Source organism: Cupressus sempervirens, chromosome 5 (assembly GCF_028749045.1).
Source record: "Cupressus sempervirens isolate cs-2001-9-10 chromosome 5, ASM2874904v1, whole genome shotgun sequence".
NCBI lineage: Eukaryota > Viridiplantae > Streptophyta > Pinopsida > Cupressales > Cupressaceae > Cupressus > Cupressus sempervirens.
This window is the reverse complement of record NC_143122.1, coordinates 300,297,474-300,318,174: the sequence shown is the minus strand read 5'-3', so window position 1 is coordinate 300,318,174 and position 20,701 is coordinate 300,297,474. Positions and strand designations below refer to the sequence as shown.

At 33.7% G+C, this 20,701-nt stretch overlaps 1 protein-coding gene across 4 annotated transcripts in view; it reads right to left on the bottom strand.

Moving 5' to 3' along the window:
• Nucleotides 1–14,700: 14,700 nt before the first annotated feature.
• LOC149555771 (uncharacterized) overlaps nucleotides 14,701–20,701 on the bottom strand; it is a 225,284-nt gene continuing 219,283 nt past the window's right edge. For all 4 annotated transcript variants that reach the window (XM_089829926.1, XM_089829929.1, XM_089829927.1 and 1 more), the window contains 3 exons: nucleotides 15,906–15,953; nucleotides 15,213–15,334; nucleotides 14,701–15,051 (listed from right to left, as the gene is read on the bottom strand). In XM_089829926.1, the coding sequence (XP_089686052.1) occupies nucleotides 14,947–15,051; nucleotides 15,213–15,334; nucleotides 15,906–15,953 (275 nt within the window). In that variant the 3' untranslated portion in view covers nucleotides 14,701–14,946. The remainder of the gene's footprint in view (nucleotides 15,052–15,212; nucleotides 15,335–15,905; nucleotides 15,954–20,701) is intronic.

Sequence of the window (20,701 nt, the reverse complement as noted above, 5' to 3'; positions counted from 1 at the left end):
TCAAAAGGTGAAAATAAAATCATCTCAAAAGTGGTCAACAATGGATTTCAAATTGAAGATCTCGTCAAGAGCTTTCCAGCGACGTTCGTTTCGTCAAAAATGGAGTTCGTATGTGAAAGATATGTCCAATTGAAGTTTGAGATGATGAGGTGGAAATAATAATAATAAATTTAAAAAATGAAATAAAAAAATAAAAAAAATAATTGAGAGTGGTGTCGGGTTTTCAACCCTCGACCACCAGTCCCTAAAATCCAGCCGATGGCCGTTACACTGCCGGCGGCCTTTGAGAACTATTTAAAGAATGTTGTATATATCGTTTAAACAAGTGCTAGTTTGAGTTAAAAGACAAGAGGTGTGGGGGTTGGAACCATCGACCTCCGCTGTCACAAAATCCGCTTTTGCCATCACGCCATGTGAGTGGCTTTAACTACAAGTTGCATGGATTTTTATTTAACCCATAACCAAATGTCGTACCCACCTTAAAATAGTCTTTTGAGGTTATATGGTTAATTATTTAACCCCCAAAATTGAATAAATGCCAAAATGTAAAAATGGAAAAGGGGGTTATTCGAAGGGGGTGTTTTGTTTTATTAAATTAATTGGTTTTGAACCAATTTAGGCAAATTATTTTGTATAAAAAGGGGGGTAGGATGTCTTTTGAAGGCATGGAAAATGAAGGGAGAAATTATGGAAATGGTGAGAGAGAGTTTGTCTATGTGGAGACTTAGTGATTTTTCCTGCACATAGAGGAATTTTGTTGCATGTGCTTGAAGGGAATTGTCACAAATCACTTGTATTGATTTATTGGAGTTAATCGGATTGGTCCCCCTATTGGAGCTGGACCCGGAGACGTAGTCCTTCTTGGACGAACTCCGAAATCAAATGTGTTGTCTCTATCTCTCTTTCTATCATCTCATTCTGTGCTTTCTTATTTGCAATTACGTTAATTTTGCTTTATTAAAGCTTTAAAATTAACTTTATGTAATTGGTTAGCGTTCTTTGTAATAGTCCTAGATCCTAAAAATCAGATCAAATTTGGTATCAAAGCTTTGTTGGACTAGTATTGCAGATTTGAATGTTAACAAGATCCAGGTTGAATCAAGGCAAAGGTGATCTTGAAGAATATAATCCTGAGATTGGAAAACAAAGAGCTAATCCACCGTTTCAGATGGAAGATAAAGGTGGTGGACAAGGTTCGGTAGATCAAAATGTCCAGAAGACTCTCCAGAGTTTGCAAATAATGGTAGAAGTTTTGTTACGAGAAAGAGAAGAGAAGATGCGAAGGCGTGCAACTCGTGATGACAAAGGGAAAAAGAAAGGCGTTGATGATGATCCTGATCGTGAGCCTCCATCTCCTCCCTCTTCTCCTTCTCCCCCTTCTTCTCCTTCTTCTACATATTCTGAGTCTTCTAATATTTTTAAGGGTGGACATAAGCCTCGAATAAAGTTGGATGTAAAATTTGACTTGCCAAAATATTGTGGGGAGTTAAATGCTGAGAAATTAGATGATTGGATTTAGCAAGTAGAAGTCTACTGTAGAGTCCAAAACCTTGTAGATGATGTTGATAGAATTCAGTTAGCCACTCTTCGATTAAGCGGTGTAGCTCTAACTTGGTGGGAGAGTAGGACCCAGCATGAAACTTCACGACATGGTAAGTTAAATATGTCTCGGTCAGAATTTGTTAGTGCTTTAAAGAAGCAATTCTATCCCCTAGGCCATATGTAGCAATTAATGATGAGCTGGCAACATTTTAGGCAAGGGAAAGGTCAAACTGTCCAAGAGTACACCCATGAGTTTCGTAAAAGGACTATTTCATTAAATGTTCCATTGTATACCCAAGAGACTTTACTCAAGTATGTAGGTGGTCTTCATTCTTACCTAAGGCACTCTATTCTCGTCCTGAATCCTTGTAATTTGGATGAAGTATGTGTCCAGGCAACCCATTTAGAGTCAAGAGGTAAGGGTACCTTCATTGATAAGTCTGACAAAAAGTCATCTGCGTCTGGGGAAAAGTCCAAAGGCAAAGGGAAGGGTAAAAAGACAGCTACAGTAAAGAAAGAGGGTGAGAAAACCACATGCTTGCATTGCAAGAAAGAAGAGCATGATGATTCTAAGTGCTGGAAGCTGCATCCTGAAAAGAGGCCGAAGCAATTTGGTGGAAATAAAGGCAAACAAAAGACTGTTGTTGTAGCTCAACAGGATCTTGGATCTGACTCCGGAGATGAAACAAAGATCGTTGCTACCGGGATCCAAGGTAAAGGAAAAGGTATTTCTCTTTCATCAGCTACCAGTTCTTCTAGCATAAGTGCAAGTATAAGTGAAGATTCTTCTCCAAAGAATGATAGGAAAAGGAATGAATTGTTTCACATTCGAGTTGTCATCAAGAAAAATAAGGTTGATACATTATTTGATATGGGTTCTCAAGTTAACTTGATATCTGAGGAAATTGTTAAGAAGCTTAATCTAGCTACAACACCTCATCCAAAGCCATATCCTCTTGGATGGATTTGCAATGATGCACAATTACAGGTAACCAAGCAATGTAAGTTAAGATTTGCTATCACTACAAACTTTGTAGATGAGGTAGAAGCTTATGTAGTCCCTCTAGATATTTGTGGTCTTGTACTTGGGAGTCCCTATTTATATGATCGACAGGCTATCTTCTATAGGGGGGAAAATAAGTATCATCTATTTAAAGATAAAATTGAATACATTGTACGGGCACATAAGGTTAAGACTAATCTGGCATTAGTTAACGCTGGTAAGATGAAAAGGTTAGTTAACTCTAGTAAGAATTTTATGTTGATGATTATAAAAGCCAAAGAAGATGAAACATTTGAGGCATTTAAGGGATGTGATCCAAAACATAAAGATGAAGTAGTCAAAGTTGTTTCCGCCTAGGATGACTTGTTTCAGGAAGCGAAGGGATTGCCTCCTAAAAGAGAGATACAACATGAAATTCAATTACAGCCAGAAGCGCCACTTCCTAATATCGGCATGTACTGCTTATCAGTCTTGCAGAATGAAGAAATCAAGAAGCAAGTTCAAGAGCTCGTCAAGAAAGGAGTTATTCGTCCTAGTACTTCTCCATGTGGTTCTCCTATTGTGTCGATTCCAAAGAAGGATGGGACTTGGAGAATGTGCATTGACTATAGGGCTTTGAACAAGATAATGGTAAAGAATAGGTACCCTCTTCCCAGAATTGATGATTTGCTTGATCAGTTGAAACATGCAATTTATTTTACTAAGCTAGACTTATGTAGTAGATATCATCAGATAAGAATAGCAGAAAATGATATTTGGAAAACTGCTTTTAAGACAAAATAGGGACTTTATGAGTGGTCGGTTATGCCATTTGGGCTTTGTAATGCACCAGCTACATTCATGAGAGTCATGAATGATGTCTTTCGTCCTTTTATTGATGATTTTGTCATTGTCTATCTAGATGATATTGTTGTATTTAGTAAGTCTTGGGATGACCATGTAATTCATGTAAAAAAAGTACTTGATGTATTGAAAAAAGAAAAACTCTATGTAAAGATGTCAAAATGTGAATTTGCAAAGACATCCTTAGTGTACTTAGGCTATGTCATAGGAAATGGTCAATTGAAAGTAGACCCTATGAAGGTTGAATATATTGTAAAATGGCCTAAGCCAAGTACAATTATAGAAGTCAGGAGCTTTTTAGGTGCAGTCCAGTACTGGAGAAAGTTCATTGCAAACTTCTCTTATATTGCATCGCTGTTGCATGCATTAACTAGTACCAAGGACTCTTTTCGATGGGGAGGTCCACAACAGAAGGCTTTCAACACTTTGAAGGAAAAGTTGAGCACCGCACTAGTTCTGGCTTTACCAGATTTACATCAACCATTTGAGATTGAGACAAATGCAAGCGGGTTTGCCATGGGAGCTATACTCATGCAAAGAGGTAAACCAGTCTACTACCACTATGAAACTTTTTCGGGAGCAGTAAGTAACTATCCTACTTATGATAAGGAACTTTATGCTTTAGTTCAAAGTGTTAAAAAATGGAAGCACTACTTAATGGGAAAGGAAACTGTAATCCACACTGATCACCAGCTGCTACAATATTTGCACTCACAATCTAAGTTGCAACAAAGTAGGCACTTTAGGTGGATGGCTTTTCTACAACAATTTCATTTGGTAATTAAGTATAAAAAGGGTTCCCATAACAAAGTAGCAGATATGCTCTCTAGGCCTCCTGTTAAGAACACTTTAATAATCCTTCAGAATAGTTCTACGGTTCATGAAAGTTTTCAGGAACAATATGCTAATGATGAGGACTTTAAGGATATCTATGCAGCTTTAATCGAGGGTAAACATGTGGAAGAGAAAGATTACTATGTGCAGGATAATTTGTTGTACCACTTGGGCAAACTATGCATTCCTAAAGATGAACAAGCACATGTAATCTGTGAAGCAAACACCTCTTTGATTGCAGGGCATTTCGAGGTAAGCAAGACATTAGCTCAATTGCAGAAATATTGTTATTGGCCTTGTATGCAGGAAACTGTCACCAAGTATATAAAAGGATGTGTAATGTATGCAACTAGCAAACCAAGTAACAGGAAATTGGGTTTGTACACGCCATTACTTGTACCATCCCATCCATGGGAAAGTGTGTCTATGGACTTTGTGGGGGTTTACCTATGTCCAAGAAGGGTCACAATTTTTTGTATGTAGTAGTTGATCGATTCAGCAAAATGTGTATTTTAATGCCTTGTAAAAAGCAAGTTACTATTGAACTAACTGCTCATTTGTACTTTCAAAATGTATGGGTTCATTTTGGGTTACCCATTTCTATTGTATCGAATCGAGATTCTCGATTCTTAAGGGAATTTTGGTCATCTTTCTGGGGACTCATGGATACCAAGCTGAAGAAGAGTACAACCTTCCATCCACAGACAGAGGTAGTGAATAGGACAGTTGTGCATCTGCTTAGAGGTTATTACAGCAAGCATCCTAAGTTGTGGGATGAAAGCCTTCACTATGTGCAACACGCTTACAACCATGCAGCACACTCTTCTACAAAGAGGTCTCCTTTTGAGACTTGCTTCGCTTATTTGCCAAAAACACCGATGGATTTTGCTTTTGGAAAGGACAATATCATCGATGGATGCCATGATGCAGAAAGGGCTTTGAAGTTCATCCAGATGGTCCAAGCAATACATCAGGCAGTAGAAGCACAATTGGAGCAGAGCCAAGCAAAATACAAGGCTCGCCATGATAAGCATCGCATTGATCATCAATTCCAAGTTGGTGATAGAGTTTGGTTACATATCAGTAAGGAAAGAATGCAAGGTGAAGGAAGGAAGCTCAAACCTATTAGGTATGGTCCTTTTGAAATCCTAGAAAAGATTGGTACTAATACCTTTTGCCTTAATCTTCCTCCATACATGCAAATTTACTCAGTTGTCAATGTTGAGAATCTGAAGTTGTATGAGCCTCCAATGATCTTGGATGAGGACATCAGTGTTCAAGTTCCATCAGTTGATGATCTTTCACCAGAGTATATGACAGAATTGCCAGAAGATGTCATCCTAGACAAGAATGTCAGAAGTTCACGAAGAGGACTAGTTGAATACCTCCGAGTGGGATTGAAGGGGATGCATCCAAGCAAGGCAAGATGGATGGAGATTGGTAAAGTGAGGGAGAAATACCCTCACCTTCTTTCCAAGTAAACCAAACTTTCGGTGGTCTGAAAGCTTCTCAGTGGGGAGGCTTGATCTGGGGGATATTTTCACCAAAAATTGAAGTATCTCCAAAACTCCAACAATCAACATTATTTTAAAGTCTTCAAAATTCTGCACCCAATGTAATTTGAACGGGCAAAAAAGGAGATCGTACGCAAAAGTTATAGCCAGTCAAAGTTTGGTCAAACCAGATACAAAGGTCATCAAAAGGTGAAAATAAAATCATCTCAAAAGTGGTCAATAATGGAATTCAAATTGAAGATCTCGTCAAGAGCTTTCCAGCGACGTTCGTTTCGTCAAAAATGGAGTTCATATTTGAAAGATATGTCCAATCGAAGTTTGAGATAATGAGGCGGCAATAATAATAATAAATTTAAAAATAAAAATTAAAAAAATTTTTAAAAAATAATTGAGAGTGGTGTCGAGTTTTGAACCCTCGACCACCGGTCCCTAAAATCCGGCCGGTGGCCGTTACACTGTCGGCGGCCTTTGAGAACTATTTAAAGAATGTTGTATATATCGTTTAAACAAGTGCTAGTTTGAGTTAAAAGACAAGAGGTCGGTGTGGGGGTTCGAACCACCGACCTCCATTGTCACAAAATCCGCTTTTGCCATCACGCCACGTGAGTGGCTTTAACTACAAGTTGCATGGATTTTTATTTAACCCATAACCAAATGTCGTACCCACCTTAAAATAGCCTTTTGAGGTTATATGGTTAATTATTTAACCCCCAAAATTGAATAAATGCCAAAATGTAAAAATGGCAAAGGGGGTTATTCAAAGAGGGTGTTTTGTTTTATTAAATTAATTGGTTTTGAACCAATTTAGGCAAATTATTTTGTATAAAAAGGGGGGTAGGATGTCTTTTGAAGGCATGGAAAATGAAAGGAGAAATTATGCAAATGGTGAGAGAGAGTTTGTCTATGTGGAGACTTAGTGATTTTTCCTACACATAGAGAAATTTTGTTGTGTGTGCTTGAAGTGAATTGTCACAAATCACTTGTATTGATTTATTGGAGTTAATCGGATTGGTCCCCCTATTGGAGCTGGACCCGAGACGTAGTCCTTCCCGGACGAACTCCGAAATCAAATGTGTTGTGTCTCTATCTCTCTTTCTATCATCTCATTCTGTGTTTTCTTATTTGCAATTACGTTAATTTTGCTTTATTAAAGCTTTAAAATTAACTTTATGTAATTGGTTAGCGTTCTCTGTAATAGTCCTAGATCCTAAAAATAAAATCAAAGATAAAATCAAGTCTTATACGAATATCAAAACACAAGTCAAAATCAACATCTAGGTCAAGGAAACACCTGAAAGAAAACTATCTCAAAGGTACCAAGACATAACTATCATCTAATCCCAGAGGCAACAATGACACGTAAGAAATCTACTATGTAAGTGGGCAAGTGTCATTATATGAGCCAACTCTAAGGTTACCCTGGCAGCCTCTCTAGACTTCGGCCCCCTAGTGTCTCTATGTGGCACCAATATCCTTTCGTACAAACAAGGCATACTAATGAAGCAAAGTCGCAACTAAGCATCCTCTCTACTCCCATCGCAGCTTGTACTAGAACTCGAGACATGGGCGAGGAAAACACTGAATTTTATTAATTCATTTTATCCCCATTTAATGAAATGTTATCACTTATTGACACAACTTACAAAGGGTTACCTAGGCAACCACTTTGGGCTCCGACCTCCATTGCAAGCCACTTCCCAAAGTACACATAGATTACCTACCCTAGGCTCATAAAAAGTACAACTCATAAAATCACAGTTTCACCTCAACCCTTTACAAGCATCTGCAAAGAGCCTATAGATAAAACATAATAATCACCTCAGTCCTTTACAAGGAATTAGAAAGCAGCTACAAACCAATCACAATAATCACCTCAGTCCTATATAACCAAATGGAAAGCATCAATAAAACACAATAATCACCTCAGTCCTATACAAGCAACTAGAAAGCATCGAAAGATAACTGATCAAAGACTCAAACACCAAAAAAGTCGCACCATTCACTTCACTTCTATACAAGAAATTGGAAAGCATCCAAAAGACAACTAATCGAAAACTCAAAGGTTACATCAGGAAAACAAACCATTCACCTCAATTCTATACAAGAAACTAGAAAGCATAAACAAGCGTTGATCATAACTCATCATAGAAACACATGACACATTACCATGGTCAGGTATAAAATATCGTATACATAACATCATCACAAAACAAACACAACCCCCAAGCCTCTTGTAAAACATCCTAATAGATCAATAACTATGTCAAAACCCGAAACCCCAACCCCAGTAAACCACACACCGCATACAATACATACAAAGGTAACTTTCATAATTCATTAGGTTTTGAGAACACAAAAGTTCAATTTTCACTAAATTCTCAAGTCCACATGACTCTCAACACTCAACAAATCATAAAAAGTTGTTTAAACATAAAACCCCAAATGTAAAACCACACACCTCTCATTAGAGTCTTTTAAACATTTGTTTTCATAATTTGTTAGGTTTTCTTCAAATATAAGAGTTCAATATACAAATAGGGTTTCAGTTCTCATTTCCAAGTATTATAGTTGATAGAGTTTTCGATTACAATTAGGGTTCATGTTTTTGTCTTCTCAAAGTATTATAATTACCAAGGTTTTTGAATAATAAAATTTTCCTAGTATTACAAATCATTTTCATAAACACATCCAAGCTTATAAAAGAAAACATTAATTCTCCCAAATTTTTTTTATTTTCAATTTACTTTAAAATTATATTTAAATGATAAAGTAATAAATCAAATTTTCAAATAATTAAATTTAGATTTTTAACAATACTTATTAAAATTAATAATTATTATTATTATCAATTATTAACAAAATAATTTTATATTTATTAAACTTTGGGAAAACTTTCCCGAAATAGAAACCTACTAAAAATGGAAACTTTCCAAAAATTAGAATTTTCCAAAAATAGAAATTTGCCAAAAATAGAAACTTTGCAAAAATGAAAACTTGCTAAAAATGAAAACCTACTAAAAACATAAACATTCCAAAAATAGAAACCTTCCAAAAATAGAAACTTGCTAAAAATGGAAAATTTCCAAAAATGGAAAGCTACTACAAACGAAAACTTTCCAAAATCACAAACCTGCTAAAAATGGCAACTTTCCAAAAACTTAAACCTACTAAAAATAAAAACTTTCTTGTTGAAATAAAAACCTACTAAAAATTTAGAAACGTAGGTTTCTAATTCGTAACTCATATACAAATGATTTCGAAACAAGGAACAATGAACTTTGCAACAAGGGTTTCAACCCAAATGAAATATTGAAAATAGATTCATAAGAAGACATAAAGAAAACAAAAATTTGAAAGGACGAATCTATTACGCAAAACCCACAAGATCCTACATAGATCTGATAATAAACAACGGATGCATGGAGCTCGCAAACAAATTATTTTTCTTTCGAAAACCCTCTTCTCGAAAATTGGCTCCTCCAAACTTCGGTATGCAAAAATCAACTCTAATTTCCTAACAAAGAGCTTTTCCCCAAATTAGGGATTTGATTGTGCAATCACGCGAAACCCCTCTTCCTTAATTACTTTATTATATTTTAAAATTCATGCACAAACTTTATGCAATTTAATTAAAATAAACTTTTTAAAATCAATTCCTTTTTCTCTTTTATTAATTCACGAGACATTTTTAATAAGATATTTATTGATTTAACTAATAATATTATTTAGAGTTTATTATAAAAACGAAACACCTAAATAATGTATTATTAAATTAAATAAATATGATTACGCCAAAATTAGAACTTTAATAAAATCTTTAAATTTAATTAATTTCTCAATTAATTAAATATAATTAAATATTAATTTTTCTTTATAATTTTTTTATTAAATTATCTTTTAATTTGGTTTAATTATAATTGAAATCACAATAGACTCACAAGACGAACTACGAAAACCCATCATAAAGTACAAAATACTAAATCAAACTCTAGGGTCAAAAATAACGAATTCACGTCACTTGACGAATTCAGATGAGTAAACAACTCAGATAATTGTCCTACTTTATAGGGCAATTTCCTTAGGTTAGGGTTTGCACTGAAAGAGTATCTCCCCACTTTTAACATTGAGATACTACGATTGGGCACACTTATCCTGGCAATTTAAGGAAGTCGATGCTCGATACCTGCAATCTACATAAAATCCACACATGTACATACACATATAATCTAAACTAAACAAGTAATAACAGGAAGTGGTACATCGTGTAGATCTTAACTAGCAAGTGACTACGACTCCCTCCTTTAACCACATCAAAGACATCAAACATAAAGTAAAACATACAAGTACATCATACACATGCAAGTATGGGGTAAGTATCCATAGAAACTACATATAAATCATTCCTTTAACTAACGTCATGAAATAACTGAAATCACTACATTAACATACATGTATCATCATTGAAATTATATTGAACACATGAAATAACCAAGTATCAAGTAGCTCATCAAATAAATCAACTGAGTATGAAATAACATCTAATCAAATCCAGTAACCAAGTACTGCTAATCATCAAAGTGACCTAAAAGAATCTGACAATACAATCTGAAAAGTCAACTAGGGGTAGGCATTACAAAGTTCCTTCAATGCTTTCTTATTCGTGTACTGCTTACTTGACCTTAATCATAATTTATTCAAGGCTTTGTTCTTCATTCTTCTTGAAACAAAGGCTTACAATCACAAATGAGAGTTAAATTTTGGTGCCAATGTTATTTCTCAAAATGAAAAAAGACATCATTGGTCTTAATGTAACATGTCTTCAAAATGAGCTATGCACTCTTAAAATTGAAGTAAGATTTTGTAAACTAAACATAAATTTGAGTTTATAATCACCATTTCTAATGCTTTTCCAACCCACTAAATTTTTCAACTATTTGTTTGTAGATTTCTAGCCTCCCATATTTTTCAAGGAGTCTAATCCTTAGCCAAGAAAGCACACAATATAGCAAGCAACCTCTTATTTCTCAGGAGATCAAGCAACTCTTTACAAGTAAGTATTTGTCTGCATATAAATGAAGGCTTTAAATAATTAATGCAATTTAATTTGTAAATATGTTAAGGTACATATAATGTGGATCAATTGGAACGCCAAATGTAGGAATTTTTATTTTCTATTGGACTGATTTGAATTATATTATTGGCTCCTTTTTATACCAACAATTAAAGTTCTTATTTAAAGTTTGACATTATGTAATGAGTTAGACTCAAATATGAGGCTTTCCATTTGTTGTTAGAATCTTCTATCAACAAAGCTATTCATCATAGTTCTTGCATCACAAATTGAAGCAAATCTTTGTTCTGTGTTTGATGAGGAAAATATTTTTCCCCCTTCCCCAAGAAAGTCTCATCATTCTTTGTTGTTGCATGTTTGTCTATTTTTCTATTAGTCTCTTTCTTTTTTCCACTTTTAGTCAATGCAAGGAAGTTGGTTTTTTAGCATAGAAAGAGTAAGCAATGAGGAACAAATGGATCAAGAAAGGTAATGAAAAGGAAATGGTTATGTAAGGATGTTAGATAGAAGCAACATTGATGAAAGTAGTTTTTTTTCAAGTTATCCATCCTTGGCCCCCAAACAAAGGACTTATTTTTATTTTTCTTGTAGTGTAATCATAATACTCATCTACTTTGGATCCTATGTTTTGGCAGAAGAGCTTGGATGCTATGTTGATGAAATAGTTGATTTTGAATTAAATGTCTATGACACTCAACCTAGATGCCTAGGGGGTGGACATAATGAATTTATATTTTTGGGAAGATTGGACAATCTTGCTTCTTGCTTTAGAGCATTGAGATCTCTTTCGATACATATTCCTCTGAAGATTTTTCCAATGAGTCCTGCATAAGGATGGTTGTGTTATTTGATACTGAGAGGTACTGGAATCAATCTCAAGTTTTTGCACTATTACTAATTGAATTGTAAAGTTGCTTAAAGTTTGAGACTTTTGGTGGAGATTATTTTAAATTATTATACAAGGCTAGGTGATCTATACTTACATTAAAATATAAAGAAATTTACATAAGAGAATCAACACCCCCCCCCCCAACAAAAATCAACCCAAACAACCCCCCCACAAAAATCTCAACCCAAACAACCAAAATGGGGAGATGAAAAAAAGGGGAATCAGGAATCCACAAACCTATAAGATATAGGACTCCAAAATGAGATGGGCAATATTCAACAGAGAACGAAATGATAGCCACAAAACAAAGAAGCAAGAACAATCAATCCTTCCGACCAACTATGATGCAAAAATAGAAGCAAATTTGATGTGAGAGAGAAATGCAATCTCCCAAAATAATCTGGACATGATGCAATACCAAGGAGCACACTCGCGAATATGAAATATGGTATATTAGAACAATCCCTTCAACAACCTACATGAGCCATTACCATTGTATTGGAGTAATGAAGTAGCTGGATATCCCAAAGAGACAATCCCAACCATAAGGAAGATTCGTAAACTAAACACAGCTCCGAACAAAACCACTCCCAGCTAGTCGCACAATCCCTCCAAAATGAAAATAGAGACACCACAACAAATAATAACCTCCATCATAAAAGAAAAGATACACCTTGAGAGAAATTGGGAGAACAAAATGTGACACCTCAGCAAAAGAGTACATCCCACCACTATGAGAGTAGGAACACCTCATCCGCCAACACATGATTTAAATTAGGGGAAGACAATAGATTTATTTTTTAATTTAAAAAAAAAATTCTCCTAATTTTTTTTAAAAAGATTACTTTATTTAAATATGACAAATTGAATATAAATAAATAAAATTTCTTACTCTATTTAAAAGAATCTTTAAAAATATTATTTTATTGAAATAAAAATATATTTATAATTTAATTTATTATATGAGATTCTATTTAAAAAAATAATTTTATCATCAAATACTATTACAAAAGTATACAACTACTGATGTAATTCACTGTTAGAAATAATTGTTATTAATATTAAAAAACAAGAAAGTCACATATCTAAATTTACACATTTATAATTACAAGAATCGTCCCATGTTTGGAAGGAATTAAATTAAAAGAAAATTGGATAATCCTAACCCATTTTCAGCATTTGGTACCCCCTCTCAATATCTTTATGAAAAAAATACTCTGCTATTTTTGGAGAGGAGATTAGGGATATGCCCAAGTAATTGTCAAATCAACAGACAATGTTTGTATTGAATGTTTATTATAATCTCACTTCAACAAATTCGTAGATAAATTAATAATAAACTTATATATATATATATATATATATATATATATATATATATATATATATATATATATATATATATATATATATATATATATATATAATTCAAATCTAATGAACAAAAATGAATTCAAATCTACATCTTAGCCAAATAAGAGTGTGCTTGTTCTACTTTATTTACCCATGGCAACAAATACTCAACTATTACATTCAACTAGGCCTTTCTCTATTTATTTACAATTCCTATTCTTGCTTTGCTTATGTGCTCATACCAAATACACTACTTCTCTTCAATTCCATTCTCCCTTCCTTCATGTCTCCTACACATTTTAATCTCAAATTCCTCCTATATATTTAGAGCAGTTATCAAACATATTAAGTGCCCAACACTATCCCTCTTTAGTTGCTCATTCTCTATTTTCTTTTCACCTCATCTTCTCTTATTTCCTCTATCCCATCATACATTCCTCCACATTTTGTTTAAATTTCCTATGTATCTGTGTTCTTGTCATTCCTATGCTACTTTCTTTTTACTCTTATTTAAATCTCCATGTGCATTCATCAAATCATGCAATTATTATTATTATCTAGATATGCTCACTATTTCTTGTCTTCTAAGCCCTCTATGGCTTCTTGTGCTCTCTCCCCATTTGTTTGCACCTATGTGCTAAGAATGTTTTTTTGAGTAAATACGAATAAATCAGATAAAGCTGAAATAGAAGCTTTATATTTACCAATACCCATCTAGTTAATTCCTTCATTGCTAGTTGATCTCTTTGACACAATATGATATATAATCTAAAAATGACGAAGACTATCTTCTTTCTCACCATGTAAACAATAGGATTACCAAAACAATAATGACATCTTCAAGCTACAAAGTCCATATTAAAAATGAGATAATAAGTCATTGGAAATAACAATAATATCAAATCAATCCATTCAAACACTGGAAGAAAACCAAAACTTTAAAAACATTTCCAGTCATTTAGATTGCTCAATTGTCCAGTTCCTACATTTAATGTAGTTTCTCCTTGCAACATTATCCATTCTTCATTGATAAATTATACTTGTAATTCTTACTTCTCGATTATTAATGCTTATGTAAGTTAAAATTGTTATATACTATCAATCACAAAAACCTCCAATTCATTCATTCTTAATTACTACCTCCCCACCCTCTCTATGCAATGTAAGTCTTCCACACCTCCCCACCTTCTCTATGCAATGTTAGTCTTCTACTTTTTGAGAACATACAAGCGCTCATTTTTTGAACTTCTCTATGCAATGTTAGTCTTCTATTTTTTCAAAGCATACAAGTCTTCACATTTTGAACAAAATGTTTTTAAAGTTCTATCCATAAAAAGTCATGTCACTCCACTCAAATTTTCATCTTAATATTTTAATGTTGTAGAATTTTGATTTGTTAGTGTCATCAAATATTTTTTTCATTGTTGAAGATACAAGGAAGACCTTTTATTTAATATATTATTTAGATAATGCATACTTTTTGTAAGCAAAATTGATATTGAACTCTAGTTCACACATAAGATTAATAATATTTATTTGTTATCTTGATAATTAAAAAAAATCCTAAAATATTCTTTTATTTCTTCTTTTTATTCTATTGCTATTTATTTTTGAAGCAATAAGTTGCCTAATCATGTAAAAAAGAAAGTCATTTGAAATGATCTTCCTATTTTAATAGCAACTTAATAAATATTTCAGTTTAAGTTTGAAAAGTCCATCCTATCTTATTCCTTCCCTAAATTCTAAGATCTTTAGACAATTAATATTAAACTAATAATTTTTGAAGAATTTTCAAGTCTAGCAATTCATTGTGGGCCAATTTTCTTTTCAAAAAAATAAGTAAAAAAATAAACAAAATGTATATCGACTGATTATACATACAAATTTTCCATTGTCTTTATGAAGGTTGTCTCTTTTGAAATTCTTGGATCAATTTCTCAGCCCTTGAGTTTATCTCTTTCAAATATTCACAAAGGACCCTTTGCTGATAAGACCCACTTAGCTGTCAATGGAAACAACACAAGTTATATTCAATTTTTATGTATTGTTTGGTTAGAAATTTATAAACTATTTAAAATATATATAATTCTCATACTATAATAAAAATTAAACACAATATTAGAGTTTGCTCTAAAATCACTTTGCAACAATATCTTATCTTACAGTTCGCATCAATGTTCGCTCTATTCGCTTTTCAATAACACCATTAAGCTCATCTATTGTGATTGGTTCCCCGCCAAGAATCAATCCATTAATCAATAATTGATTCCAATCTTCCTCATCACCTATAGACAGCCATAATAAGCATAAAGCTTAACAACAAGACATTCATGAAACTAATACACTTAATTCTCCCATCCTAATTTTCACTAACTTTTATCATTAATTCAATGTAGCTAGTTCACTCTAACATCGCAAAACCAATTAAATTATTATAGCATAATCATTATATTTTGTTAACTAATTATCATTGAATAATAAACCTATTCTTAACTAAATTCGATTTTTTATTTACAATTCATCAAACACAAGCAAATCTACTAATTTGCTTGATATACAAATCACATATATCATTTGAACTTGATTTCAGCATTTAATATTATTTTCATTTCATTTATTATTCTTAAAAATATACTCACTAAGATAAATAAAGCCTTACACCAACAACATCCATCACCGTAATTTTTTTCATATCATCGAATTAAGAATTAACCAAATTCCATATTTTTATGATATATGTAATATAAAATAGTGCACATATTTTATTTTTTTTGTTATTATTCGTAATCAAATGTACCTAGTTTGCACAAACATACAACATAAGTGTCCATAGATCTTATTTCTTACTGAAAATACCTTTGATTATTGTCTCGAGAAACTCTTCTGCGTTGATTATTTTTGTACCTAGCAAGAAAAACAAATTTGAATATCTAATTCATTAGATAGTAACCATTAATTATTTCTAATAAAAAAATATGCAGAGATAAACATCTTTAAAATGAATAAAAAAGACACTACTTTCTCAAAATTCTAGGGTATACATCAAAAAAACATTTTTATAAAATCAATGGAAGACACAACTCTTACTCCCTCAAAAGTATTTTAAAAGCATACTAGAGTAAAATTAGATTGCTAATCTATTATATATTAACAAGAGCATATGTAGGCAGTTCTAAAATTCAAGATTTTTCCATTTTGATTTAAGTGATGCTAAATTAATCTTATTATTATTACTACTTTTAATATTAATACTAATAATATTCGATTATCTGATTGTGCTTTATGTTAGGGCCTTCCAATTAAAATGTGTCACAAATTTTATATATAATTTATATAATTGTTTAGATCTATCAACCTGCATGCATTTTGCTTCTATAACTTTTATCTTTCACTTCTAAATTAATATAATTATCAGGTCTATAGACCTTTTGCTCCAAAAGAATTTAGTAATATTTGATGAAGAGGTTTCAATAAAATTATATAAGAATTTATGGTAATATTGATAAATATAAATGAAACAAGTGGTTATGTTTATTATCTTAAAATAGATGGTTTTGTGTCCTCCTCATAAATCTAGGTGGAACAAACACCAAAAATAAAAAAGAATTTATGAAAAGAAATATGTCCCATGTAATTATTGTAGAAGGATGGTCACAAGGAGTCTTCTTGTTGGAAGTTGCATCTTGAAAACAACCTTCATATAACGGGTGAAAAGGGTAATTAAAAACTCTATGCTCTTAATGTATGAAAAAAAGGTGGTGGTTATTAAGGATATTGTAATTAAATGCACTCTCGAGTTCTCACATTATTGAAAAGGTTGGTTTGTTGACAAAAATCGATATTGTTTAACATCATAATATTTATAGTAAATACTATAGTTGATCTTGATTAATGCTTTCAAACCAATTTTAATTGTTCAAATTGTATTGACAATGACTTTGAAACTTTCCAATACCTTAAACCCTATGTTTTGGGTTGGATCAAATATGGTGTTCATACAATAGTTACCTATATAATCTAAATTGTTTCTCTAATCCTAAATTTGTTGATGAAATAGTGGTGGATAGTTCTCTTGTAGAGATATGTTTAATGTCTTTTTGAGCAACCTATATTTATATGAGCAAAAGGCGACTTTCACTAAATCAATATTATGCTAGAACAAAAGAGTGTCTATGTTGTATGATTAGCATGAGAAAGAACAACCTAAAGAGGACTTGAAATCTTTTATAGAAAGATGAGTAGCAATATACAAGTCATTCAATTTGTTAAAAAATCAATATGTTCATCAATTTTCTCTATCCACATTTAAGCAATGTAACAACTCATCTTCAAGAAAGGATTGTTAGAAATTACACAAAATGTAGACTATTTTTTCAAAAAAGTGTAGAAGGTTAGGTGTGAGTTTCCCACATTTGTGTTTGGTTTCATTATAATATGCCTAGAAAATAATTGTCATAATTTCAATGCCTATGTTGATTTTTTATTTGAGTAAAGATGATTACTTAGACAATTATGTTTATTATTACTTATTCATATTTATTGGCAAACACTAGTACATTGATTGTTGATAATGTTTTCCTACCAATATGCTTGATATCTCATATCTCAAATTGATTCAATTTTGAATTATATTTAAAAGCATGTAAAGAAGTAATTTTGCATGGAATTTTCATATTCTCATTATCAATAACATTAAAAAAGGTCTTATCGTATGTAACTATCAATAACTATAAGCTACCACAATATGTCTCATGTCATCGTCACACACGTTAGTGCTCTTGCCACGACATCTCTATTGTTGGCTATCGTGGCAGGTGCTACTTTCGGTGGGAATGCTTCATCCTCCCTTTCTTTTTCAACTACTATCAAGGGAGTTTATGCTCCCATCCTGAAGGGTATCTGCGAGATTGAGACTTCCTCCTTACTGCCTTCATCAACAACTGTGACAATGCTTAATGAGGCAAATAAGGGTTTGGTGGCTTTTGCTGCGTGTATGGTTACATGTAGATCTGTTCAAGGTAATGATGGGGCTTTAGGCGGGCCTTCTTATGTTGCCAAAGTTGTAGTTAGGTCATTGATTCCCTCAAAGGGTAAGGGTCCCTGTTATGTTTGTTCCCATTTATTTCTAAGGCTGGAGAAGGATGTGGTGCAAGATATTATAGAGGAGATTGACACCCTTTCTAATCATAATGTGGTTTGTAGCTTTCAAGGTCATTGACTGAGTCTTTCAGAGTTACATGCTTGGATTGCAAGAGTATGGGAACCAATGTTATCTAGTTTCATCCACCTTTTCCCCATGGCCATGGGGTTCTTCATTGTTAGGTTTGATGAAACAAGGGATCAAAATATGATCCTTGGTAGCCCTTCTTTCGCCTAGTCGAATCAACACCCGTTGATGGTGAAACCATGGTATCCTAATTTCTCCCCTGCTACTTAATCATTGGGTTCGACTCCCTAACTTGAGAGATTTAAAGTAGGGCTTCCTAATAGGGGCAGTTGGATCGAAACACTAGATTATGAAGGTATTCCCTTTAGATGTAGAAAATGCTAAAATACAAGGAATTTGGCAGTTCATTGAGGTTTTCAAAGTCCAAAGACTAATAAGGCTTCTTTTTGGTGGAAGAGGGCTTCTTCTAATCACTATAACGTTCCTAAGAAGCTTGCTCAAGCTTACCCCTTTGCAGAGCCTACTTCTCCTATTGGTCATGTCACTGTTCCTATTCTAATTGTTGTTACTTGTGTTTTTGTGGGTAGTGAGGTGGCTGGTTTGGTTGCTCTTTCCCCTGCGATGATAGAGGTTGTTTGGGTTGAGGCCCTTGCTAGTGCCAGTTCTGCTGCTATTGTTCCCTCTTTCTGGAATTGTTGTTGTTGGATCTGCCAATGTCTCTTCTGCTGCTTCTTTGAGGCAAATTTGCTTATTATGGATTCACGAGCGACAGTCTCATTGGTCGGAAGGGTGAATCCCAAATACTGGAAAACACCGTAAGAAATCCTCTCCTCACCTTGATATGAATCTTAGCTCTCATAAGAAGGGAGGTAAAAAAATACCCTAATGTTTTCCTTGTTTAATTAGGTTGAGAATTGAAGGGAGCTCCCCTTAATACCACAAACACATAACATAAACAAAGAAATAACAACAAACTTGCGAGAAAAAAATATGGGCTTCTTATTATCGCCACAAATGCAGAATTACAGAATTTTGAAATACAATATGCAAACCCACATGGACAACTTCATTACAATAATCTGCAACACAAAGCTGTGAACTATCGCCCAGAGTTGTGCTAGACAATGTACGAGCATTCCTTAAATGAACTTCTTGCACCATTTGGGAAGTTTCTAAACATCAAACCCTAACCCTCGATATCGACTAACTCTAAAATTACATATAGAGTCGGCCTGATACACCTTTGACACTTATTTTTGAAAGTTTGATATCCCAACTTTGCAAGGCCATAACTTTCAAATCATTGATCTACTTGGCTATTATAGCCACTTTTCAGAATCCTCAGCTTCTGATCAATTGGGCTCAACTTGTGCAACCTCTAGTTGACCCCATTTCGGAGCCCATTCAGGGCCTCTAAGGTCTTCCACGATGAGTCTAAAGTTTTTATACCAAAATTGCACACCAAAAATCCACAATAAACCCACAAATACTCAATATATGGAACTGAGCCTCAATTTGTAGGCTAATATAAAAATAATTAACATCCACATCTAAAATTAGGACATCCTGAGCTCGTATGATTGACTTACTAAGTAGCAAGCCTACGAAAAAAAACTCTAGACTGAGAGGACCTACTAAGTAGCAACCCTCCATAAACAACTCTGCATTGAGACATCCCTTATTCAAGAAACAAAAAGGAAATATTTTTGGGTGCTGCAAGATTTCTCTTATACCTAGGATGCCCTTGCATCAAGTGTTTATGTCCCTCAGGGAAGATTGGGACTTATTTTCCCTTTCACAGTTGACCTTTCTTTGATCTATCCTTTTGGCTGCTCCTCGACAATCTATAGAGGGCTTTTAGACCTTTGTTTATTTACTTGGTCGGTGTTTTTGGAAATCTTCTGCAGTCAATTTTGGATTGGGGTTTTATTGTTTGCATGGCAGGGCCTGGGATTGCTTCTCCATTGGTGAGAACAGATGGTTCTTCTCCAACTATGCATGCAATGCGATCTGAATCGTTTTATTCAGGGGAGAGCTCCAAGCTGAAAAAAGTTAATGGTTGTTTTCCGCATAGCCCTGATCGCCCTGTTCTGGTTATTCCTCCAACGACTGTAATGGAGGACATTGATTATTGGACCAAGGATGCTTTGATATGCAAATTTCTTGGAATCCGGATTTCTCTATCCGCTCTTGAGGCATGGATCCGCCGCTCATGGCAGGTGGAAGGCGATATGGAGATTATGTTGGCAGGGAATAGTTATTTTTTTGTTGTATTCTCTTGCATGTTTGATCGAGATAGTGTTTTTGAAGGAGGCCCTTATTTCTACAACCATGTGGGGTTATTTGTCAAACCTTGGCATTCAGGTTTTAATTCTGCTGAGGATCTCCCTTCAACAGTGCCAGTTTGGGTTCGCTTGCCTCGTCTTCCCTTATAATTTTGGCGTGAAGACATCCTTCAACAAATTGCTGCTTTGTTGGGGAAGCC